Source organism: Merops nubicus, unplaced genomic scaffold (genome assembly GCF_000691845.1).
Source record: "Merops nubicus isolate BGI_N331 unplaced genomic scaffold, ASM69184v1 scaffold12838, whole genome shotgun sequence".
NCBI classification, from domain to species: domain Eukaryota; kingdom Metazoa; phylum Chordata; class Aves; order Coraciiformes; family Meropidae; genus Merops; species Merops nubicus.
This window is the reverse complement of record NW_008625263.1, coordinates 32,915-58,996: the sequence shown is the minus strand read 5'-3', so window position 1 is coordinate 58,996 and position 26,082 is coordinate 32,915. Positions and strand designations below refer to the sequence as shown.

The 26,082-nt window shown below is 39.9% G+C and overlaps 1 protein-coding gene across 1 annotated transcript in view; it reads right to left on the bottom strand.

The window, feature by feature from the left end:
- The window catches only part of TNIP3 (TNFAIP3 interacting protein 3), a gene marked incomplete at its 5' end in the record, with an annotated part of 37,168 nt that extends 12,435 nt beyond the window's left edge, over positions 1 to 24,733 (bottom strand). Inside the window, 8 exon segments of the mRNA XM_008945629.1 lie at positions 817 to 959; positions 3,916 to 4,032; positions 8,084 to 8,212; positions 11,379 to 11,510; positions 12,717 to 12,782; positions 13,875 to 13,964; positions 14,772 to 14,858; positions 24,601 to 24,733. Coding sequence (XP_008943877.1) covers positions 817 to 959; positions 3,916 to 4,032; positions 8,084 to 8,212; positions 11,379 to 11,510; positions 12,717 to 12,782; positions 13,875 to 13,964; positions 14,772 to 14,858; positions 24,601 to 24,733 — 897 coding nt within the window.
- Positions 24,734 to 26,082: the final 1,349 nt, after the last annotated feature.

The following is a 26,082-nucleotide window of genomic DNA, read 5'->3' as shown; positions in this document are numbered from 1 at the left end:
GTGCCCAGCCTGCTCTCCACCCCTGCTGAAGCCAGTGGGAGTGAGGGGCACTCGACAGCACCTTACTCCTAAGTACTATTGTAAGACCCTACTAGTATTGATGCATGGGTTGGGTAAGAATAAGACAATACTGAAGTTCCTGTTCCACCAGAATGTTGGGGAGAGCAATAAATCATCACATTTTGGTAACTGGGCATTCTTTTAAAACATTGCACAATTTTGTCAAGACAGGAAACCTCAGAATTTCATAATTTTTAAATAGGGATTGAGAAATCTCAAAGTTTTGCATGCTATGATTTTACTATGGCTTCCTGAATGCCTGTGAGAAGAACACTGACACTACTGTGAAAAGATAAAAAGGATGTTGCAACAAAAAAATTATTGCAGTGGTTGCTCAGTTAATTTGGAAGGAGACAATTTTTTTTAGCTCAGTGATATTAACACTACTCTGTAATTCCACTGCAGAGGTCAAGATTAATTACAGAAGCTTTCTATTTCAAAAGTTGGTTTGATGTTCCAGCTCTTATATCAAGTGCCAGTGAAACAATCAACAGTTGTCTGGATTTGTTTTTGGTTCCCCCCTGCATTTTAAGATCTGTTTAAAGAGTTTTTGCAATAAATACTCCCTTCATCTACTTAATTTGGAAGTCACCTCTCATAATTTCTCATCTTCTTACTGCATTACTTCAGAATGATTTCATCCCAGGTGGTGACCTTATATAAAATCCAATGTCAATTAATGGAAGCCAGAAAGCCTTGAGTTGTGTGGAAAGTGAGAAAATAAAAATAAAATACACATGTGCTGGCCATGAGAACTTTGTTTTGACTCATACCTGAGAGCTGAGTTTATTCAGTTGAGACTGTAATCTCTCATTAACTTTCTGCAAGGCTTCTTTCTCCCCATTAAGTCTTTCTCTGTCAGATCTCTCCTTTCTGAAGTCTTCTTCATATATCTGTACCTGCAAACATTATGATCAAGTATCTGAATTGCAGCAGAGCCACAACAGAAGTTTTCATCCACTTTATTGTTTGGTTCTTTTGTAAACAGTGACCAAGCAGCCTTGTGCATTCCAATGGGATGCCTCCTCTTTACAATCCTGCAACCAAACGTTCCCCTCTCCTTTTATGACAGAATGGCAAGCAATGGGTGTTCTCCAATGGCACCCATCAATCAAAACAGTCCATAGCTTCAGTATTCATAGATCCTTATAATTTAAAAGGCTGACTGGTGGATATCATTTTTCAATGTTATCAAAAAGATAGCAAATAGTAAAGACATCAATCTTTCCAAAGGATAAACAGTAGCCAGATAAACATTTAACCAACATTTTTTCCCAGTTTTCTCTTCAATTATGAGCCTTTTTAACTTTCTCTTGTATCTCAGTTGCAAGGAGTTTGCATCCATTGAGATGGAAGGTGTTGGCACAGCACCAAAAACTGGCTTCTGTCACAGTCTGACAGAGCATCATCCCTTTATCCAGCCTAATGGTAAACCACTAACAGCAAATATCATCCTGCCCACTGAATAGCCTTGGCCTTGAGCCTGCTTTGTTTTTTTTGTAGTTGTCTGTGGCTTTACCTTAACCACTGCACTCGCTGTTTCACCAAGGTGTGGCCCAAAGGACTAATCCATGCAGAATAAATGATAATATTTAAAGCCATGGTCACATATTAGTGATCAGAAGACCTGAACAAGTCCAGACTGTCAAGGAATTTAGACCTTGGCTGGAGCACTGTGGAAAAAAAACCAAACCTGCAGGAGGCTATTGTGACCCAGATGTTAGAAATTGTTTGTGGAAAAAATAATTGCCCCATGTAGCTTTTGTCTGCAATACAGGCTGTCTAATTCATCCTCCCAAACTGCATCCCAAAGAACCTACATGCCAGAGTGTAGAAGCAGAGAGGAATGCTATCTACACAATTCCAAGTGGACCTGCAAAGGTTTGACCCTGTTCCTAGAAGATAAGCTGCCTTTAAAATAGTGAAAGGATGCAAAGGCTTCACTCTGTTTACATTACCAGGAATCATAGTGCTTCAAGCCATTAAAGAAAATCTGACCACCCCAGGCACAGGCAGCAAACGCACAGATTCAGAAGCTAAACACAAATCTGTCAATTAGCTGGTGTTAAGAAGACTGGCTTAATTCTTCACCTAAGAGGCAGTCATCCAGCTGGTAAGAAGCTGGAGGTTGTGGCACTTCTACTGACAAATAGCCGCAAAAAGCCCTTGGGGTGGGAAGCACCACCAGAACTTTCAGAAGTCCTTTCACATCCTCTTGGATGGTCACTACAGCCTGCTGACAGTCTGTTTCCAGAGAACTTGCTTGCTGTGGCTCATGCCTTGCCAGTTGTACAGACGCAGTTTTCCTTCTGCTGGCAGCAGCACTACGACTGCACATGAGTACTAAAGAAATGTTAATAGCTTAGGGGAAGAAAGAAGTCAACACAGGGCTCTATAAATTATTTTCACAACTTGCTTATTGCAGCTAATTTTTGCAAGGTTTTTTCAGACCCAACGGTCCCCCACTGGATATAATCCCCTTCCTGTGTAAAAGGAACAAAGACTTTCTGGGTGGTTGCATGGGGACACAGCTCCACAGCCTGTGCCTGGAGGAGCCATGCATGCCCCTGACCCTCTGAGGCAGAGGCAAAGCTGTCACAGAAATCTAGATCTCTTGTATCCCTCTCCATCCACACATTTTTCTCTCCTTAGTATTTCCTCATTTCTTCTCTCCCAATTCCCTCTCTGTTGTCTCACCTCCCTCCTCCTCCCCAGCTCATACCATTTGCTGAGGCTTCAAGGGAACCACTTTGTCCCAGTTTTTGCCTTATATTCTATTGCCCTGAGGAAGAGTGGGACATCTCCTAAGGAATGAAAGCCTTCATCTTTTCTGTCATAGCCAGGGATGAGCTGATGACAGCCAAGCTCTGGTGAGACTCTGTCACGTCGGTGTTTGTCCCAAGAGTCCTTCCTCCCTACAGTTAAAGTCTTCTGCTCCATTTTGTGCAGGAGGAAGTCTGGACTGACTGTACTGATTTATATAACTAGAAAAAGACATTCATAAAATGGATACCCCATGAGAATTCTGAAAAAAAAATTGGTTTATTCTATTTTATTGTGTAGAATGAAATAACTCATTACTGTACAATCAAGTGGAGGATTTTATTCTCCAGCATGTGGCAAGCATTACATTAGAGAGCAAAATCTGGCTCTGCTGTCAAACGTGACAGAAACAAGTATTTTATTCCCATTGAATAAAATTCCCATTCTGATCACATCCATTTGTGTCAATAATGTTAACCCTAACACTGTCCAGGATGACAGACCCAAAATGTAAAGTTATCTGAAAAGTATCATGTTTTTAAACAGATTCTTTCATATGGAAAGAAAAAGAATGCACAGAGCACTTGAATTGCTCAGAACAAAGATGAAAAAAAAAATTACACTTCTCTATAGTGATTGGTATGCAGGTTATGGATGCAAATGTTTTGCCTCACACTTTGAAAAATTGCACTAGTTTTCCAAGACTGGGATTCTTAGGTAATTCATTAAACTTTCAGCTTTTAAGAAAAAAGGGAAAATATCACACAACCCATGAAGTTTAGCATTCCTTCTGGATGAAATCCAGCCCCTAGCAGAGATCTGGCAGGTCATCTCCAAGAGTGAAGAGAGCCATTCTGCTGCTTCAAGTCCTACACATGTCCTTGCTCCAGTACTTTGCAAGAACTCCGTTTCACTTTGTGGACACTGATGTGATGACAGCATCTTATAAAACACCATCTGAATGGGCTACAGCTAAACTGGTTCTTCCTTTCAAAAGCTCTACACAGAAAGTCTCCCAGCCACAGTTCTTCGGAGAGAGTGCAAAATTATGCTGTAGGAAATCCACCCAGGCTTACTTCTAGCAGTTCTTACCTGCTGTCTGAGAACTTCAAGTTGGGTTCTCATGTCCTCAAGGCTGTTCCTGTCACCTTTCTCTGAAGGAGTCCCAAGAACAGGTGAGTGCTGCTTTTTCAATGCATCCAGAAGGGCCTACAGTGTCAAACAGCTAAATTACTAAACACAGATTCACCACGTTTTTTTTTTTTTAAATCCTCTTAATTTATTAGAATGTTTGCTCTCTAAATAAACAAATTAGAGTGAGTCACAGGTTTGTGCACTTCACTTGAAGTTGTTTCAGTTAAATGCACTGTATTTAAACCTCATGAATAACATATATGCATACTAGGTGAACATTTTAGCAATGCCCACACTACAACAATGAATTTGAGACAGTGTCGTTTAGAGGACTGTGATTTTATTTAGAACTACAGCAAACATTCACCTGTGGAAACCACAGCTGCAAATCTCATTCACAAATACTATTTCTCTATGTTTGGGAAAAAAAAGACGGGTGTCTAAACTCAGCTGAGGCCAAATTCAAGCAAACAAAAAACCCAAGAACATAAAACCAATAATCAAAGATGGCCTAAAAAAACTGACTGCAGTAAAAAGTCTGACTGAAAGGGGTTTTTTTCACTAATAGTACAAATTTCTTCAACCGGAAAAGTAAACCCTTCTAGTTAAAGAATTTATGTAGTCCCTGCAGCTGGTCACTAGAGGGAGTGAGGAATACACACACTACAAGTGGGAATGCTCTTAACTCTATTTTCAAGCCAAATTCTGCCACAGTTCTTTGCAGATTTTGTTGGACAGTATTACACACCTCTCCTTCAGACTGGAAAAACTTTTAAATCACTCTGTCTATAATCACACACTACACTTTTTTTTTTTTTTTTTTTTAGTCTAGCACAATTACCATTCAGTATTTTTCAGTGTCTCGCATGTCAGATGTGGAGTTAGGTAACTTCATCCATTTTAAAAAGCTGAATTCCTGCTAACAATTCCCAGCTCTCTCTTGCTAGCCACACTCCATTCATGCCATAAAGGAAGGAGGAAAAAGGCACAGGGGGAAGCGGTCAAGCAGAAGAACCAGTATCTAAAGTAACCCAAGGATTAGAATTATTTATCAAAATATTAATTAAAAAAAAAATAAATTTAAAAATAGTATTTTCCATGGAGAGCACCGAGATAAAAGGGAATGTTTTTGTCTAAAGAGCTGCTGTCCCTAAGAATTGTGCAGAACAGAAATGGGTATAATAGTGCCAAAGTTTGTGAGCCGTGTCAATACATAAATAAGTTTGAACATACTCCTGGGAGGATGAAGATGCCCATAGCTAACTGGTTAATCCTCCTTTTGCCCCTTTGAGCCACCGCTTACCCCCTTTGGGCTGTGACATTGTAGTGTTCTGCACAAATGTTAAATGAACAATGAAACCCAGTTTCACATCAGCGCTGAGATTGGGCATGGGCCACCAGCAGCAGCAGGAGCCAGTGAAGTCTGACAGCCCCACGGTGTGTATGACACGTTCCCTGGCTGACTGCCACCCAGCTCGTCTCCCAGGAGTGTGGTTTGTCAAGCGTACTGCTGAGGACAAGGAGGAGTGAACTGTCCTTCTCTTCTTCCCCTGCCTACGTGGGATACGTCTCCCTCTTGCTGACAACCATAGAATCACAAGACTCATTTAGTTGGCAAAAGAAATCAAAGTATCAATTTTTATACTTTTTTATATTTTTCTGGCAAAAGAAATTAAAGTTAAAAAAAAAGAAGAAAAAGGGGTTTTAATAAAGTTAAAAGAAATTAAACTATAAAATATTTTTTTTCACTATAAAAATGAGTCCAAGAAGGAAAGCATTACCCAGGAAAGCAAAACTAAAAATAGTATTTCCAATAAGGAGGCTAATGTAGAGCACCAGTGGCAGGATGGTTAACAACAAGGAAGACATGCCAATGAGAAAGCACTCACAGCTCACCAAGTTAAACTGAGCTTAACTTAATGTGGTGTTAAATAACATTCATTCAGAAGTACTGAGAACTAAAATCTAAAACTGCAAGACAAGCACGCAGAGTTTTTCTGAGTTTTTCAGCATCAAAAATGTAGTTGTGTAACTGAAAAGTAACTACCTTGGTTTTCAAAGCTATGAAAAGGATAAGTGGTCTTATCCTTTGCACCTAGAAACCTCTTATTCTAACCTCAAGACTGTCTTAGGCTTGGGAGGAAATTCTGAAGATAATTGAGAAATGAGATTAAGTAAAGCACTTTTTGACCTGATGTCCTCCATAAAAACAGATTTTCTTATCGGGGAAAATACATTAGAGCTTATTAGACTGTGTTTGAAAAACGATTGAGATGGTGCTGCAGTGAAGTTATTTAATAAGTCCGAAATTTGGCTTGCACTTGAACTATATGGTGAACAAGCAAACAACCACAGGAACGCCAATGAAGTTGGGATATAGTGTTGCAAACCATTATGGCATTGCAACATCCCTTTCATAGTGCAGACATCAAAGTAGGCTCAGATCAGGCTCTGTATTTGGGTACTCTGGGTGACTGGATCAAAGCTGGATGAAGCCAAAAGTGAAAAGGTCACTATACAGAAGTAAAAAGTACAGTCTACTTAGAAACAGGTAGTTGCACCTTCCATAAACTGAGAGCTAAGCAGTTTAAAATTATTGAGAAGAAAAAGAAATGCATATTAGCAGGGACAGTTGTATTTTAAAAGGTCAAGAGAGCTGGGTCAGCTCAGCTTAATCGCACCCTAGTGAAAACAGGATTGCTTTCTATAGCTATTGGGAAAGAGCAAGTGGCTCTGAGAGCAATCATATTTTCACTAGAAGATAGTTCTGCTTTTCAGAGAGGGCTGATCTGCTTCACACACAGAGCGTAGCAGATCTGTTCAACACTACTACCAGAAGAACAAATTAATATCATCTGGCCAGAATAAATTGGTTCCAGTTGAAACTGATGAAAGCATCTAACGGAAGAAGGGGCTATAGTTCTGAACTGCCTTCCACCAGGAGCACAGTAGAAGGAGCTTAATTCCTTTTAAGGTAAAAGTCTTCCAGTCTTACGTGCATTCGTGACATGAGATTTGAAGGATACAAATACCTAAGAAATCAGTAAATTACTCGTGGGAAAGCATGTTATATGACGTTGATGTTTCATTTAAAAGAACGGTCTATTTGCCCATCTGTCTTAGCTCCAACCACATCATACGGCAGCAAAACAAGACATCGAAATAAGCTGGTTGACAAGCAAGACCCTGAAAGTTACACCGAGGCTTTGAGCAAGTCCTGTCAATGCATTTCAGAAAGAACTAGAGATCATTTGCTCTGTCAGATTTTTTAATATGAAAACATAACCTTTCTGCCTTGACTTGTGCACATCACAGTTCCTTAGCTTGTGTAGCACTTAAAATCACACAGCAATGGTTACTGCAGTGTATTTCCTCAGGAAGTGTTCGTGGTTCACCATGAAATAAAAAATTGTTAGAAAACAGCCATTTTTTTATGATCTTTCAGTTGAACAAAGCTATATCTATTACTTTCTCTTGAAAAAAACAAACAAACAAACAAACAAAAACAAAGAAACAAAAAAAAAAAAAAAAAAAAAAAAAAAACCCCTTTTACATCACCAAACCCATTTAGCTATTTTATGGCAATTTCCTCAAAGACACATACATATACATAATACTTATATGAATGAATAGATAGATAGATAGATATGCATATAAATAGTAGGACAGGAGCACGGCTTGTCAAGAGAAGCCATTATTCTGAAACAGAGAATACAAGTTAAACAACAGCTTTTAAACTGTCTGGATTTTTTTTTTAATCAGTGTTTCAATGGATGCATATGAAAGTGCCATTGTGCCATTTTTGTTTTGTTCTAAGGAGGTGTAGAATACAGAAAGACCTTGCATATGACACAGAGAGCTTTCACAGGAGCAGCCAAAGATTCTCTTAACTTTCCTCTTCATGATGCAGCCCTACCACCTGCCAAGAACAGCATCCACAGGGATTAGCTGAAGTAAGTTCTAGTTTGTTTCCCCAACTCCCAAACAGTGATTGTGAGTTTGCTACCATGGAAAGGCTGTTCACCCAGAACTGAGAAGAGGGGTATCTGGTAGTGTCATTGCTTGACAACAGAGACCATGGAATTGAAGGAAGAGATCCTTTTCAGTGGCTGACTCTTGTTCATACCTTATTGAGACGACTTATTTCACACTCATAGTGTTCTTTCCTTCTGGTCATTGAGGCATTCTTCTGCTTCAGAAGCCTGTTCTCTTCCTTTACTTCACGGAGAGCTTCACTAAGGACCTTTGTTTCTTTCTGGGATGCAAAAATACAGAAGGGTGCTGCTGAAATGCAGATGGAACCGTTTTTCAAGAACAGTTTTCAGTATATTTTCTGGCTGGCAGATGTGCTGCATTTTTGTTGTCCCAAACACAGCTGAGAATGGAGGCCAACAGGAAGGCAGATGGTTAGTAAAACCCAGATATGATAAAGCCTGTGAAAATTGTTTTGACCACTCACCATATGAGGAGATAGAGACAAACATACCAGACTAAATTCCTGCTTTCTACAGCCTGCAGTTGCACAAAGGCATGAGAAAAGCTGGCAGGCCAAGCAGATCTGTAGCATACAGATGATTATCCCAAACCCGCATTACTCTTATGTACTCAGAGCGTAAGGCCAGGGCTAAATGCTGGTGGAGTTCCAGCCATTCCTAGTGTCATACAACACTGAAGACAAACCAGAACTCAATATCACAATCCAAAAGCTTTTTCCACTACACAAGAGACTGATTGCTGAAGAATTACTTCATTCCTTTGTTGTTAGTTAGTTGGAACATTTCATTTTCTCCAAACCTGGGCAAAATTAGCAGAGTATCTCTCCATTAACTATAGGAACTCACCTAGGAAGTAGCTCAAGCTGGCATGTAACTGTACGTTTTAAGATATTAAAGAAAAACAGAACACTAAAACCCACATAGGCTTTCTCATCACCTTTGCCATCCTCTTTTCCTAGCTCCTAGCACACATACTTTTTCTCAAAGGCTGACATCTCCATGAGCATGCCCACTTATAACTAAAGATTTCCAATTCATTCAGGTTTTTGAACCATCTGAATTTTTATGTCTTATTGTTTCTTATTCAATGCTGAATTTTATGTATTATGGCACCTAGACTTTCCAGTGACTAGGTTGGTCTTTGATTCTTGTCTATGGGTACACAGTCATGTCTAGAGAGAACAAACAAAAAACCTAAAAATTTTCAAACCAAACCGTTTTCCTCTGTGGGACATGGGAACAGATAAAGTTCACAACATCATCATTCTGTTAGAACCATACCTCCAGATGCATTAAAAAACAAAACAAAACAAAACAAAACAAAACAAAAAAACACCTCTGTAAAATAGCTGAATCATATAATCTGTCTTAGGGTTGTCTGGTGCAGCTGGTTTTCCTAAATGGCCCAGCAGAGCACCCAGAAAACTGCCACTCTGAGTAGACAAATTTGAAAGGTACTTTCAAGCTGCTGGACTACTAGCAAGTAGAGAACAAACACGTTTTTACTTTGCTCTGCCAGTTGCCCTGCACATCTCAGCCCAGCTCCATGGCTACAAGAGGTTAAGCAGAATATTTGAAAGAGTTGTCACCTTTCAAGAAAACAAAACAAGCAAAAAGCCATATACACAAACACGCAAAAAAGTATATTTAAACAAATGTAGGTATGAAGGATGTTGGTTGCTGCAGAGAAAATAACAGTAAAACCAACAAGAAATACAATATAACCTGAAGCCCTGAAAGTCTAATCTTGGTAGATATGTCAGCTTGGGCCTCTTCCGCATCTGCTGAACTTTAAAGCAACAAGCTCACGTGCTTCAGAGCTGAAGATATCTTCAAGCATTTTTCTGAATCATCCCCTGGCATCACTTTTCTTCACCCTGCCCCGTGGGCAGCACAGGATAACTTGAGTTGGCACAGCTGCTGAACACGAGTGCTACAATCCTGTTGCTCATGCAAAAATCTGCTTTTAGCAGCTGCCTCTGAAAAGCTGCTAAATGTTCTCCTGCATCCCTACATGACATACAAAAAGTAAAGCAATTCAGAGTAAATAGAAGCACTTACTGGCTGAGTAAATTTGTAAAGAAATTACTGATCTAAGGCTGAATTAGGTTAACCTAACCATTCAGGTTAACCTGTACCCACATGAGATTTCTCAATTATATTGTGATTTACTTCATTATTCATGTATGTTGTAGAAAAACTGGGAGAGTGTACTGCTCATCCTTACCTTTTCAAAAACACAGCTAGGGCTGTTTTTCACAGCTATCATATATTAAAGAGCAAGCAGTAAAATCTTAGTAATACGAACAAGAAGATGGATTGTCTCACGTTGAATCCATGCTTAGAGCACATAAATGCAATGATTCAGAAAGTACACAATGGCATAGTTTGCTTTAAAATATGTCAAGGACCCTATGGGTTGGAGAACAAGCACATGCTTAGCTAAGAGCATACAGCAATTCATAAGCAAGTAAGACGTTTGCTTTGCTTTTCCTGCATCAGCCAACTTATATCTTATCTGAGCCTGGAAGTGATGTGATTGCACCTTGTTTTCAGGTTTTTTCCATGTTATCAAGCAAATAGAGAAGCCTGACTTCAGCTGCCAGATCACCATCCAGAAACTCTTACAAGAGATTATGAAGTGTGTGATACTATGAAAAAGACTGAGAATAGGAAGCATCACTCTTGCAGTGCTTGTAAAACAGGGCACACAGTTTTTTGTATAGGTTGGGCACATGTATGTCCATCACTCAGGCTGGGGGTTTTATTGTGGTGGGAATTTAGCTTTGGCATCTAAATTCAGATGTGAACACCTACACAAGAGCCTGTGTCTCAGGAGTCCTGAGAGGGGTGCCCAACCACTGTCAGGGTGAGGTGAACACTGCTCTGGAGCAGCAAAGCACTTTCAGCCCTAATAACTGCACGGACTATATTGCTAATACGTGTGGGGAACCGAGATAACTGGCACATATATAAAAGCCTATAGTGTCAATAGCAAAAAAGTAGGTCTCTGAATTAATTCCTTCAAGTATTTATTGCCAGACACTTCATGTGACATCTGCAATGACCTTCCTATTTGATTTGAAATCAGTGTAGCGTTTTTGTTCACAAAGAAATTCACCACGAACTGAACAGGGAGAAAGGAAATCTCTGCAGTATTCATATCTATCTGCCCTTTACTCCCACACACATACTAATGCCCTGCTCTCCGCCAACTTCTGTTGAAATGACTCTCTCTCTATACATAGTTCTCCCGATCAGAGAGCAGATCAGCTACCGCCTTGGGTACAATATTGAAGAGCACTCAACACCACAGTCTTGTCACACCCACGCCCTGCCACTCACAAGGAGAGAAACAGAAAAAAGAAAGGCAAGGCAGCAGTTCAACACTGAGCACAACTGAGGTAACAGAGTGCACCTTCCTACCATTTCCTGCAGTTGCCTCTCTCTGCCCAGGGCTCGCAACCTCCCATCTTCTGGATGCTGTCGATGTCTCTCTTCCTCCAGCTCACCGACTCTCCTCTCTGACATGTCCAGTTTTGCTTTCATTTCTGCCAGCTGAAAAGCAAGTGACAGACCATGGTGAGCTGATCAGGGATGCTGAATGGCACAGCACCTCAAGGTGCCTTCAAATCCTTTCATCTCTTCAGCAGATCAGTGTAAAGGAGTGGATCTGGTTGCATGTAAAATCCCCAGCCACTGGCTTCCACTCCCCCTCCAAGCTACACTGCTTTGTCTGCAGTAGACACTCTCCATGATCTCAAACAAATTCTCTGTTGGTGTTAGCCCAGCTGGGTCTCTCACTCTCTCGTTGCCAAGGGACAACTACAATGGGTCTTGTCCCTTCAAAGGAATTATCCATTTTAATGTTCTTTTTTTTTTTTTTTACTTTTGTAGTTTGGACTCCCTCTGTAGTGGTGCACATCCAAATCTAGTCAGAGGCATAACATGGTCCCATATTAAGTGAGGAAAATCCATTTAAATTCCTCTTCTTTTTAGGCGAAGGAAAAACATCAAAGAAATTGTCTAGATCTTAGTAAAGCTTACTGGAAAACTAGAGAGAAATCTTTGGATAAGAACATGAGGTCACTTTGCAAACTTCCTTCCCATAGAAGCAAATGGGAAAAGAGAAGTGTCAGTCAATGAACTGACTTGGGTTTGGAATACCAGGCAAAACTGTAAGGAGTCAGCTTGGCTCGGCAGCCCATGCCTGTACCCCAGCCACAAACAAGGAATGAAAGCTATGCCCACAGGTTCTTGGCAAAAGAAAAGGAAATAAAAAGTATTTCTTTACTTTTTTTTTTTTTTAAATGAAGAGCTTTTGTACAGAGCAGTTTCTTAAAAGCAAAAAAAAAAAAAAAAAGCCTCTTTGCTTCTAGAAGGCAGCATTCAGATGGGAGAACCACCAACGGATACATGGTGATGCAGATCAGTGGCTGAGCACACCAGGCACTGCAGGCTAACCTGAACTTAATCGTGCTCTCAAGTATGAGCCGCTTTTGTTACCTTGTGGGGGGCACGAATCTCTCTATTGTCATGTCCAGATGCTCTGCTTCTCTTGTTATTTTTTCCTACCAAAGACTGTAGGTACATTAGCTTCACTTTTATGTGATGATGCTTTTTTTCATTTGTGACCTAAGGACAAAGTAAGTATAATGCCTTTCCCCCCTAGGATATTTACTATAGCTATGGATGGTTGGTGTCTAAGCCCAGACTTAACTCTCAGGGCAGAGATATTCCAATAGAATTAGTTGGCATAGTTACCTGTTTTTCATAAAGTTGTTTCATGCTTCTAAATTGATGATCCCATTGCTTGTTCACCTCCAGCAGCTGAAATTATCAGGAAGTCACAGTAAATAACCCTAATTTGAACACTGTCAATAAATAAAAAATAGACAGTTGTTCTCATCCTCCAGCTATGAGCGACCTCCTCATTATCTGGCCAGTTCATTGCAGAAAAAGCAAGTATAAGGTCTGGCAAGATTTACAGCCCATCTGCCAGAGCTTTTGTATTTCAGTTAAAGGACATAAACATTCAGGAAGTAACAGTCAGGAAACACGTACATACAAAATAAGCTACAGGTGAATAATTTCCAATGCTGTACAAATACTAAGCTGACTTTCTTATTAGTTTGCTTTAAGTTCCATAGACATATTTCCAGTTAGAAGGTCTCTGACTTCAAACAAGTGAATTGAAGACTCATATTGACTCCAATTACTACTGGGTACAAGTCGCCCTTGCCTCCCTCTGTACCACTAAAAGGAGCAAACATACACAGGCAAGATGGGAATACCAGCTAAGACCACACATCTAAGTGGTAGGAGTGAATTCAGCAAGACTGAATTTTACTGGAGAAAGCTAAACAGGTCCCTCTGAAGCATTTTTCTTTGTAGGATATAAGGTCACTCTTTAGAATGCTCAACAAAAGAATGGCTTCCAGTTTGCTGCTGCCTGTGACCGAGAGCACTGCCTACTCCACATGGTGGTTTCTTGGCCTTTACAAGAGGGATCACTATGAATTTTTACCCTTTGTACCATAGATGCATAGCTGCATTACAATAAGTCATCATTTGTTTTTAGGAACAGTTCTCCGGATATAACTCTGCCTAGCTTGGTAGAGAGAAATAGGACTATAGGAACTAGTTTAAACATAATTTTAAGCACTTGCACAGTTTGGGCTGTGAAGAAATGCAAAGCAGAAAGTCTCCAAACAGAAATTCTCTCACAAGAGTACAGGATGAGATTCCCACAGGAAAAATAGAGGCCTTGCTGGACTGGCAGGTAAAAACAACTGCAGTGTAAACAGTGTAAGTAACAGTGGTAACAAGTTCAATGAGTTCCTGCTCCAGGCATGTAACTGATTCTGTAATATCTATCTTAGAGACATAATCTGGAAAGGTTATGGGAAAATTTAAGATTACCTCTCGTCTCTGCTTTTCCAGTGAGAGGATCTGCTGTTCCAGAGAACTGGCTGATACAGTCTTCTTTTTGGTCAGTAACATGTGCCTTGACTGGAGAAAAGAAATGTTCAAAAACAAATGCTTCTGGCATCCTCTCTTCAAGTCAAGATTATCACATAAATCCACCCTGCCATGTGCATGTAAAGCTTCTTTGTGTCTTTTCACAGGCAAAAATCCTTTACCATGTATTTGTCCCATGGCCAGTCTTGCTGAACTCTAACTTGGAGCACTGGACTCGTGTCAGAATTTAAGCCATCTTCCTATAGAAGTTCATGACATTTTTAACTTAAAGTATCTGAAGTAACTACCTGTCAGTCAATGGAGTTATTCACAGGTTGACTTGTTTTCAGAATCGGGGCCTGGGGCATGTAGTTAAGTACATACTTAAAAGTTCTATTAAAGTGAACGGAAGAACTCACTATATATCTATACTATGAATCTAACCACTTGGCACCAATTGGCCTGAATACTGCTTATACAAGTTGTTGGGTCACTAAAATGAACCACTTTCTACCCCTTGTTTAACAACAAATTTAAGTGACCAGGTACTTTCAGGTGAAAAAGAAAACAAAAATGTCAGGAAGATTTTCTTTCTAAGAATGCTGTATCCAAAAATATTTCTAACATTTCTTTCTACTCTTAAACAGCATAAATCTAGTAGACAATAATAAATACAAAAAATAATAAATTAAAAAAAAAAATCTAGTAGACTATAACAACAAATAAAATCCAGTAGACAAATCTACCGGAGCACAAAAATAAGCCTGTAATTGTCCATCTACAAAGCGATATCTGCACCAGCTCAAGCTGTTCCTGTTAATCAGAGAACTTCAGAAGACAGCCAGAATAGTCACTTACTTCTAGTAGGTCTGCTGGGGCTTCCATGTCACTCACACCTGCCCACCCGCATCCAAGATGGCCTTGAGCATTTGTTTCACTACGGGCCTTTGGAAGAAGAAGAAGAACAAAAGAGATATTTCACATTGGCTAAAGGAGCATTGCATTAAGAAGAATTGCATTAAGACCCAGAGGATCCACGAGAGCTGCTTGTGGAAGCAGCCAAGGTTCAGAAATAAGTGGTGGAATTTTGATTTTAACTTTTTCCTCCTTCCTGGCTGGGGCTTCCCAGAAGGGCTGAAGCACACTGCCTATGACTAATATGCCAGGCAAGGCAGTACTCTGCTTGGTATGCATGTAAATCACAATCAACTGGTCAGTTCACCCCAAGAGAGGAAGTTGCATGGCTAAGGGAAGGAAGGGTATGTTTTTTTTCAGTAAATAAGAGGACAGGGTTTTCTATCCCTGCTTCTGGTTGTAAAAAAAGGACTTACATAAGTATGACAAGTATTAAGTGACACTAAGACAGTGTGAACGATCATGATAGAAAAATTAGTGAGTCATGCTTAGAAAGGAGTAACAGCAAAGTCTGTTAACTGCTATGGGGAAGAGCACACGCAAGCTCCAAGATGTTTAGGGGAAACCCATAATTGGAAAACTCATTTACTTTCCCTGAAGAAAAGCTGCACAAAAATGAAGAACAAGTGCTGTTACTCTTCTCCCAAGGACATCATACTTGTAGTTCTAGTACTTATCTAAGCATGGATCTAGCTTCAAGATACTCAGGTCTTCGCTTGAGTACTCAAGGTATCAAACACTTCAAACTTGTGTCTTAGTTCCCCATTTGAAAAAAGAGGTTAACCCTAACAATTACAGGAAAGACTAACAAAGAAAAGGCTTCCTCAGACTTCACATACAAAGTCAAGATGAAATAGAGAAGTGCAAATTATTGTTGTCTTCAGTCTTGGAATTCTGAATAATGATCAGTTTGAGACAGAGGCATAACAGAAAAAATACTTTCTTTCTTGTGGAAAGGTTCCTGGGTCTGAGGCATCTCGATGGGGGCAGAGGTACCTTATTCCCTTTTCAAGGAATGGAACGGAAACTAGCCTGTTAAATTCAACATCAAGTAATAGAAATCTGTGGGAGTTGTTTCAATTTACAAAAAAAGGGGTTTAGACAAAATACAGTAATCCTGTGAAATGGTGGAACATAACAGGCACATTCCAGATGTCTGGTTTTGAGTGACTAATCAACTCCTTTTTTTGCAAGATGCAAACCTTAATTTGGAAGCAAGCTACTATTTTATCATATTTGCATATGAAATATATCCTCCCTACCCTAATGTTCTTTTGGCTTTTTTCCTGGTTTTCGGAAAACTCATGGAGTATAAAGACAGAAATTAAAAAACAAGGTTATTTCAATAAAGACATTTTAGATTCTTCATAGGAATCACCCGACCCATCAAAACCTAAAAGAATTCCATCTGTACCTATACCAAAACCAGTCCTTGAGCACATCCTTCTCAGGTACAGGGTTGGTTTACAGGAGGATGAACCACTGGCTGATAACAAAGCAGCAATTTCCACAATTTCTTGACATACCTATAGTGAATAATCTATCATAAGAAATATGAGGCAATAATGTCAGGTAATGAAACAAAGTAAACCTCTGCACCACCAAAGCAAGGCTGAGTGAAACAGGCCATCCTCACAGAATTGGACATGTGGGAAGGCCAGCTTCTAAAATTAATAAATACACTGTGCTACCTGACAGAACATAGTAATAGTTAAACCATAAAATCCCCAGCGTGAAGAAGGAAGAGGAAGCACCACACATTTTAAAAATGAGACTGAGTATTACAGTAATATTAAAAGTTTATGTCAAATCAAAGCTTACACCTGACAACTTCAAAGCTCTTTGCTGAAGAAAATAACCCTATTCGACACAATGGGGAACAGACCAACTCTGTGCTAAAGCTCATCCAGATGTTAGGTGTCAGATCAGGGAATGATGATGTCTCCTTCCACTCAGTCTGTCAGTCACAGCTGCATCTACAGCATCCACCAGCAGGCTGTCACTGCAACATTTTGAGTTCTGACAGTACTACAGTTAGGGCACATGAAGAGTTAAGAATCAGCTGCTGAAGGAGAGGATCCTGTAGCTAGACACAAGTGACATGAAAAGCAGTTTTCCATCACCTTCTCACAGCTACCTTGCACTGGCCTGCTATAGTCCTATAGGTTATAAACTCCTGGAAACTGTCTCTTCTCTATAAAGTACAAGCACTGTGCATCTGATTCATAAAAATACAAACAGAACACTTCCACATGGCACTTCAGCTCTTGAGGGCAATGATCATTAAGCACAGACACTTTCCCTGATGCCAGCTCAGCAGTCCTATCCCCACCTCAGCAGAAGCGAAGCTTTGGGACAAAGCTCAGGTTAAACAGGTGCATTTTATGGCCTGGCCTGGGGTTTTGGCAGGCCCAGTTTTGGATCTCCTCACACTGGCACACTGCAATATGCTATGTGAGGCACCAGGCGGTCATAGCACCCTGCAGCAGGGACAGAAGAGCAAACCCAGGGCACAGCCCTACCCAGGAATCACAGCTCCCACTTTAAAGATATTAGTGTTCAAATTACTTTGAAGAGAGGATGAGGCTAAGACCCTAGAGAGCACACAGCTGTTCCTGTTATTTAGTTCTAAACAGTTTTCTGTCCTTTTTTTCAGTCCTTTATTCTTGATATCCTAATGACCATCTTAATGACTACTTAAAGTGAATGATTCTCTCTTGGAGCAGAGATGCAAAGATATCATTTATAGGGAATTATCTCATTGTAACACTTCCTTTTCACTTCCAAAGGTGAAGCTCCTGGAAGAGCAGACACTAGAACACCAACAGCATCTCCACTTCTCCCCCTTTTTGTGCCAAAATGACCTGCATGTTTGATCAATTTCACTCACTGGGAGCCTACCACAGTGACGGACCAGCAACAGCCGTTGTCCTTTCCCACACAAGGGCTGTGAATTAAGAGTTTTGGGTCAAGTTTTGCTCTTTGTGGAAATAGCTGGTCTTTGCATGCAGTTTGGGACGGTCCATTCATGTAGTTTACACCAGCCTCATTTACCAGGCAAATCTTTCACCTAAGATTACAGAATCTTGGTCTTTCCCTCACAAGCACTTTTTTGTACCAATTGTCATGTAAGAATAGTATGGGGTATTGGAAAGAAAAGAGTATGTCTAACAAAAGTTCAGGATCTTCAGAGGTGGTGGTATTCTCTAGCAAAAGCTGGGAGAGGTTGAAGCAAAGTTGCTTTCTCTCTCTGTGGAAACAAATAATAGCACTGAAAAGAAAGACGAGGAGATGACAACATTCAGTTTCTTTGGTATTGCAGATATAAAGACACCACATCGGTTTATCAGTCTATTGCTACACAATGAAGAACAACTTGCTTGTACAACAGTATTTCAGATATCTGAGATATATAAAAATCCTTGAAAGACAGACTCTTTTTGACAACTATTACATTTAAGTTAAAAAAAAAACAAAACATATTTTTAAGGCATTTATACTTGGTTTGAAGCTATTGAATCAAATATGTCATTTTAAATTGCTGAGAGAATTCTGGCTGAAGACCAGAGTGTAAATGCAGTCACAAACCTAAAATAATATTTACAGATCCAAGCAAACTTCCAAAAAGCTGAAAACACAGACTCAGCAGTATTGTCCAAGGGCAAGGCAGTGTGCGTTTGCTAGGTGCTGCACTGTTTGGTAAACATCTGCAGAAAAGCAGAGAAGATACCCAGGAGAAATGTGGGAATGTCAGCTGTGCACTGTGCTAGTAGGATGTCCACTGATGCTAGCCAAGGTGTGCAGCCCCCAGCAGCTGCCTGAGCCCCTCCTGCAGCCATGGCTGAACTGGCACCTCAGATGTGGGCAGCACCCTGGCTGTGCACACGCTGGACACTGCCATGCAGATCAGCACTGTCTGTAGCACCACAGCAAAGGGCTCGTGGGGAAAATCTACCCACACTTTCATCACACACAACTGAAAATCAGATTTTACTGTGGTGAAACCATACCTGCTTTAGCTGTTAACATGCAAATCAATACTTGCTAAATGTGATGTAACAGGCAAGACAAGCTGGTTTTATAAAGCCAAATCTACTGCTTCCATGAACCTTAATTTCCTTGATTATTTCATCTCTTCCTCTTTAAATGAACAAGTCAGTCTGTGTCATAGCATTTACTGGTTATATTAAAAAAAAAAATCAGATAAAGCAGACTGCAGGGAATAGTCTCTGAGTGGAGAAATACAAACTTGGCAACCTCTTACATATTACTGCTTCTGACTCTTCCATAAACACATGTAAAACTCCATCACAGTCTGCAGTGGACTGTGTTACTTTTTTAAAGCCTCCCTAAAATACACAGACCTACAGACCTTTATCAAGCTAGGGTCCATCACAGATTTTAGAGGCAAGAGCCTAAGCAATTTACATTCTCTTTTCATCTCTTTCTCCTCCCTCACTTGTCCTTCAAATCTCTTTCCAGAAAGTCACTTTCTTCACATGCTCCTTCTAACCATCCCAAACAAAGAAACAAAACATCATTACTCCTGCTGCTGGGCTGTGATGTGGAGTTGTAGCATCAGCCACCACTGAATATAAATAAACTTCTCTTTACATTTGAGCATAGTTCACATAAACATGGAAAGTAAAGGAAAGAAATGGAGCAGTGTGTGCTCCCCAGATGAACAAGATTGTCAGCTTAAGGAAATGAAGCTAACATAGCAAGAATGATCACCCCCTGTCTTTGGAGAGCTGATCAGATCTGGTTCCTTCTAGAAGTGTGGTTGGTAATTTCTCTTCTACTAATGTACACATGAGCCCTTCTGTTCCTCAGCTTTAACTACCTCTATCTACTAGAATGACTGATCAAAACGTGATTAAACATATTAAGAAAATACTACAGTGAGCCAACCTCCACTTGCAAGTTTGACTAATATTCTTAAACCTTATGTAATGTCTGTGAATCCTGTTAAAGCATGTAAATTACCCTAATCATCATGAATTCTTAGTGATACCTTTACCTAATTTTCTCCCACTCTTGACACTCTTTTCTCCCTGGTGGCAGAAGACAATTAGCCACATATTTTTAAAAACTCATCAGGCAGCTTTGATTGCTATGACAGATGGTATATAATTCATCTTCTATTTTTGTTCACAGCTGTCTAGTATTACTCTAAAGACTGGAGTGAAGGGGGAAACATCTTCTTTTGTAGCAATTGTTGGGTTGTTTTTATCTGTTGCTGTTGTTTTGTTTTGTGTTTTGAGCACACTCAGGGAAGAAAGTTTCAGATACTTTGGATTTTTTAATGCCTGGCAGGGAGGTAGAGGCCAGAAGCCCCTGTAAAGAGACTGCTTTGAGGAACAGGAATAAGCCAGTCAGCTACCAGGTATGGAAAAAACTTCCCAGGAAGCAAATGGGACCAGGCAGGTTTTGCTGCCCCTCAGAAAGTCACCGAGATAACTCACAAATGACAGCAAGTGACTCCACCTGCAAGGACAGAGTGGGCTGAACTGCTTAGAAGCCTTGTATTAGTTTCCATCCTATTTTATGATATTCTGTTAATTTCTTAGTACCAACTTTGAGATAGTTTGGTTCGGGGGGTTTTCCCCCTGTTTAAAAATAAGAACTATTTTAGTTTGTATTCTAGGAAGACCTGACCTTTCTGACTGTAAAAGACTCCTAGTCATCTCTGGGGAGCTTGCAATGGAAGAAAAATCAAAGCCTTGAAGCTGTGGCCAACACTGAATCCTCGCACAACCATGAGCACCACAAGAAGATGAAAGTTCTCATTTTCAGAGTGCTGGATCTTTCTTCTGGGAAAGGCTTCTGTTAGAGTATTACAAAATAGGCACTCACAAGTTAAGATAATGAAAGCCACTCGTCACTTCTAAAAATTCCGTCTGTTCAGTAACTGCAGCGAAACCAAGAACCATTAAATGCTTGATTCAAGTAAAAGTGAATCTTTCCTTGATGATGACAAAATGGTAAAATCATCCTGTTTTTTTCTCCTTCCTAGCCAATGAGGCACCTGCTGTGAGCTTTGTTGGGTTCTGGTTGTTTTCATTTATTAATTGATTGATTGATTGATTGCACTGTTTGGTTGCAGAACTGTGGAAACTACATTTACTTGAAGATTTCTTGGGTTAAAATTAGTGGCTTCTGGGTAGCCTTCTGTTCCCTTACATTTTGGTTGAACTTTCTTTTGGCCTTATTCCTGAAGCTGTTATTATGCCAGCAGTGCTTGGTACAGTATCTATAACAATTCTCTATTCTGGTGCACATGGTGAAATGGCAAAAACTGAGATAATTCAGTTGAACGGTAAAATCATCTCTTAAATCAGAATAAAAATGTACCTTTTCCTGCCTAAACCTGGTCCACGTGCTTCACCCAGAGAAGTGCACTAGAAAGGGATTTTCCCTCCATTAAGTATGTCAGCCTCAACCTTTTATGCTGTTTGGTGAGGTACTCACTCTGACAGGAAAAAAAATGTGCAGATACAAATGTGTGCCTTAGTACCTGTGAACGAGATAAAATTAGAGCAAGATGTGGTTTCAGAATAAGTAAACCACAGCACAGGCTTCTGTTTCTGGATTTCCTTTATCCACTGTTTTCCAGCTTCACCAGTGAGGCTGACCGGGAGGACAAGGCCACTCACATACCTAAACATTTGCAAACTCAAGCTGGGTGATGAAAGCCCCAGTTTCATGGAACAACAACTGGGTGGTAATTTGTAACTGTGGCAAAGAGACTATTTTGAATTTTACAACATTTGCAACATTATTGCAAGTACATATAGCCCTTAAATTAAAATATTTTCTTTCTCATGTCACACCTCAAACAGGTGAGGTGCTTGAAAGTTTATTGTTTAGGTGTTTTGAGTTTATCACTATCAATTTTACTTCATGCTGACACACTTCTTTTAGTTACTACTGTTCCCTTCCTACTTGGCACTTTTATGCACCCTCACTTCCCCCGGAAAACAACCTTCAAGGGTGTAAAAACTTGATGAAGCCCTAAACATACTGAAAACACTCTGCATGAGTACTTTTTAGTGATATTTGTATTTTGATGCATTTATATTTTAGACTAGCCTGTTCCAGTCAAATGTTGAAAAGCAGGAAATTGCTTTTTTTCCCCCCCGTGGTAAAACATACATTTCTTTGATTTCTTCTATTAAAATAGCAAGTTGCTTGATCCTTTTGGCCTTCATTTTCCTCCCTCTGAAGAAGAAAGAACCCTTTCCTTCCTTAGTCACATCTTGAGGACAGGCTACGGCCTCTGTAGGACTGGAGCTCACAGTCCTCCTTGTTCACATATCTTGTGCACACCACAGCAACAAACGTCACAGAACACAGGGGAAATGGACATGCAGATGTGAATTAGAAATTATCAATTGTTTCAGTCTGTAAACAATTTCATCGTTTGCCTCCCTTTTTTGGTCAATGGCTCTAGCAAGAGTAAATGTTTCATTTAACTGAGAAGAGCTTCAATCAGTGTAAAATAATGATTCTACACTAATGTCTTCCCTCTCATTTCAGTTTAACACTTAAAAAACCCAGACAGGTTGCTCACTGAGGCAAACTACATATAGGGATACAGGCACTCGAGTCCCTTATATTAGACTAGTGAACCATATGTGAGTGTCAGGGACCTGAGTACAACAAAAGACTCCAACTACTCTGACCTGCCTGTGAGGATGTTTCTCTGTAATCTCCTCCCTTTTCCCACTCCCAGAGCAGGGAACATAGCATCAGGACAAGCTGCAACTGAAGTACTGCAGATAAAAAAATCACAGGCTGAAGGATGTGCTGAGAATTACTTCATTCTGCAGACCTACACTTCCTCTCTCTCAAATATTTGCCTTTAAAACCACAATAATATTATATATTTTTATAGAAAAAAATCCTGGTGAAAAAGGAAATTTGTTTACAGACATTTCCAGATAATAATCTTGAAAGCAATTGAAGCTCAGAAGAAATACCATTTTGCAGCATGTAATTTATACTCTTCACTCCAGAAAAAAAGTTACAGAATAAAAATTACTTGCTGGCTCTGACAAACAACTTCTTGATGAATGACCAACACTACATAGAACTGCACACTTTTTTTTCTTTATTAATTTGTTTCCTAATTCCCAAATATTCATTTTTCCTCTCATTTTAAGCCTGTAGCAGCATTAAATTTCACAAAATGACATTTTCTCTTCAGTTCCTTTAAAATATTATTTTATAACCTTCATAACTGAAAGTATATGTGGTTTGTTAAAAATATTACCTCTTTTTCTAAAAGACACAATCTGATACATGTACTCCTAGCATCTTATACCGAGGTTGGAGTTTCTCGTCACGGCTGTCAAGCTGTCACTCACTGGAAGTCCAAGTCAATAACCAGCCAAGTGAAAAACTGTTCAACCTCAAACATATTAATTAAAAATATCCAGTATGTTTCTAGTGCAAAAATATCATAAACCTTCCTCCTTTAAGCTATGAAAATCACACACACCACTTTCATAGGCAAACAAGTGCTATAAATGCAAAAAAGCATAAAAGCACTACAGATGAAATACTGCCATGGCAATCCATGTGAAGTGCTGAAGCACAGAAACGGTTGAGGCGACCACATCCTTTCTTTTTCCTCCCCACAGCCTCTAAATCCTTTCCTAGATCTCCACTTGTTGGAGAGAAGCTAACATGGGCAACCAAGTGTTTCCACAGACCATTTGTGGCTTGCTGTTCTGCCCTATAATTTCATAGCTCAACGCTATTTGATTCTGCACTGACTTCTGTTTCACTGTGCTCACTCCTCCCCTGGGGCTGGGAATCCCCATTCCTCACTGTGGCTTCTCTCTCACTGTTTCTAATCCCACTAGTCTGACCCTGGGGCATCTCCTGAGGCTCAGCTCAGCTTTGTGCCCCGAGGTCATGAGTCATTTTGGAGATTGCAGTTCACATGTGAAAGAAGCTATGCGTAATTTCAGATTTCATAGAAGAGAGTCATCTCTCCTTTACCTCCTCATCAATTTCCTGCATCACCCCTCAGGGAGCAGCCTTCAGATATTTCCTGCCCCACAAGGGAGACACACAGGCTGGTAGGTATGTGTGTCATCCCTTGCAGGTAGATGACATTTGTAGTTTAACCACTCCTCTCCTCCACATCCCTCACTCCCCCTTTCTCGGTTTGCAGAAAACAGGGATTTCCTTTCATCCTCCTACTGCATGACAAGAAGGAGTTCATTAATTTAGGGGAGAGAAGGGAAACTGAGAGGGAAACCTAGAACAAGTTTCTGTCATGCTTGTTAACCGCCGCTTCGCTGCAAGCAAAGGCAACCATCTTGGCAGGTGGCTTACAATTTTCTGTCTGTAATACCACAGAAGTATGGGTTTGAGTCATCATCTTTCTTCCTATTTATCTAAAAACCTTTCTGACACTCCCTAAGATCTTTGTCTGTATAGCTCTGCTCATCATTAGTTAAATCAGAACTACTAAACACAACAGCCTAAAGAAATGTCAGTGCTCCTAGGGTGTAGAGCTTTGTGGACCTGTGTTATCCACAAGGCACATCGGGCTATGGAAGGTGGCACTTTGGACCTTTTAAAGCACTATAAAATGCCTTCTCAATCAGTTTTAAAAGAAAAAAAAAAAAAAAGTGTAGCAAGTTCATTGCATCATTTCAGAAATCAAAAAGTTGCATGCATAATCAAGTCACCCACGGAACATCCCCTGAAAGTTCTTTCCTGGCAAACAAACATTGCAAAAACAGGCTGCATTTACCTTAGAGGAACACAATGTTCTCTGACGGTTTGGACTCTCTTGGGCAATAGGTTCGGGGTCCTCACATGACTGGGAAGTGTTATTCTTCTCTATCAGGTTCCTTATTTCAACATCGAGCTCTTTACTTTCACACCTGCTTAGAAAGAAATGGCAAATTTGTCAGCTGTCTTCTGATGTGCCAAGGCAGACAGCAAAGCTAGTCCTGCACTGAGCTCCTGCCACCTTTCCTTCTGGTATGCTAACAGAGAGCCCTAGAGCGGTGTCACCCAGGCAATCTCCAAGGGCTTTGTGGCAGAAGTTGATTTAAAATATGTTAACAAGTAGTCTTTATGAATTTTATTAGCTTGTGCCTGTAAAATCCTAGTCAACCCTTTTGGAAATTAGATGAAAACTGTCACATGCCCTGAACCTCTCCCACCCACCTGCAGTTTCAAAAATTTTATATTCAACTTGAACAAAAATGCAATCAAAATGATTAAACTGGTTTTGAACTCCTAAAGTATATGCTCAGTTCACAAAGTTTTTTGATGGCACATTTTTCTTTAACAGTTCACAACAGATACATGACATGCCTTTTTTTTTTATTTATTTCCTGAAAGTTCCTTTTAAAAACATTCATAGTTTATAAAAATTATTCTGGTGAATGCAAGAATTACATTTGTTTGCTGGGACAATTCTTTTCTTTCGGAGACACAAGACTTACGTGCACTTAAGGGCTTTTTCCAAATTGACAGAACTAACTAGCAGTTAGGACTGATTCACTTGATACACCATAGTGGTAAAATGTGACTTGCAGCAAATAGATTGAGACCTTACTAAAACAAACCCCAACAAGCCTTAGACCCAACCAAAGTTTTCAAGACATACTCATATCTTTTGCTGGCTCCAGCCTTCCTTTTCCTAATCGACTTCAATCAACTCTGAGTAATGCATGTCCAGAAAGCAAAGCTCAAAAGTATTACCAGCCTATAATAGCATGATTACTTCTTGATTTAGGCAGAAAATACTAAATTCTTAATTTGAACTACCAAAAGGAATGAAAGCAGTAAGAATTTATCAGTTATATTTACTGCAGTTTACACAGGCAATCCACAGGTGTCGCACTGCAGGTTCCAAGGAAACTCTGGTAGGGCAATTGATACAATTATCCAATAAGCAAACCCATCCAACCCAATCATGAGTAAATACGTGTGGTGAATTCCATGCTGAGAGCATAAAATGACTCACTTTATTCTTGCTATCTACAATACAGAGACTATAACAAATGTGTTTTCATTAAGCATGGATGTGAAATCATTTGCAGAGGTACTACAATAAAATACCAACAGTAGCAAATAAGGACAAGTAACACTCAAGAGCTTTTTTTGACTTGCTGCCTAGCAGTTGGAATTTTGTGGCAGTTTCAGAGCTGCCATGTAGCCTGTCTGTACCAAAAAAAAAACCAAAAAATTTTATGGCAGAAGATACTTGATGTGCTTTGAG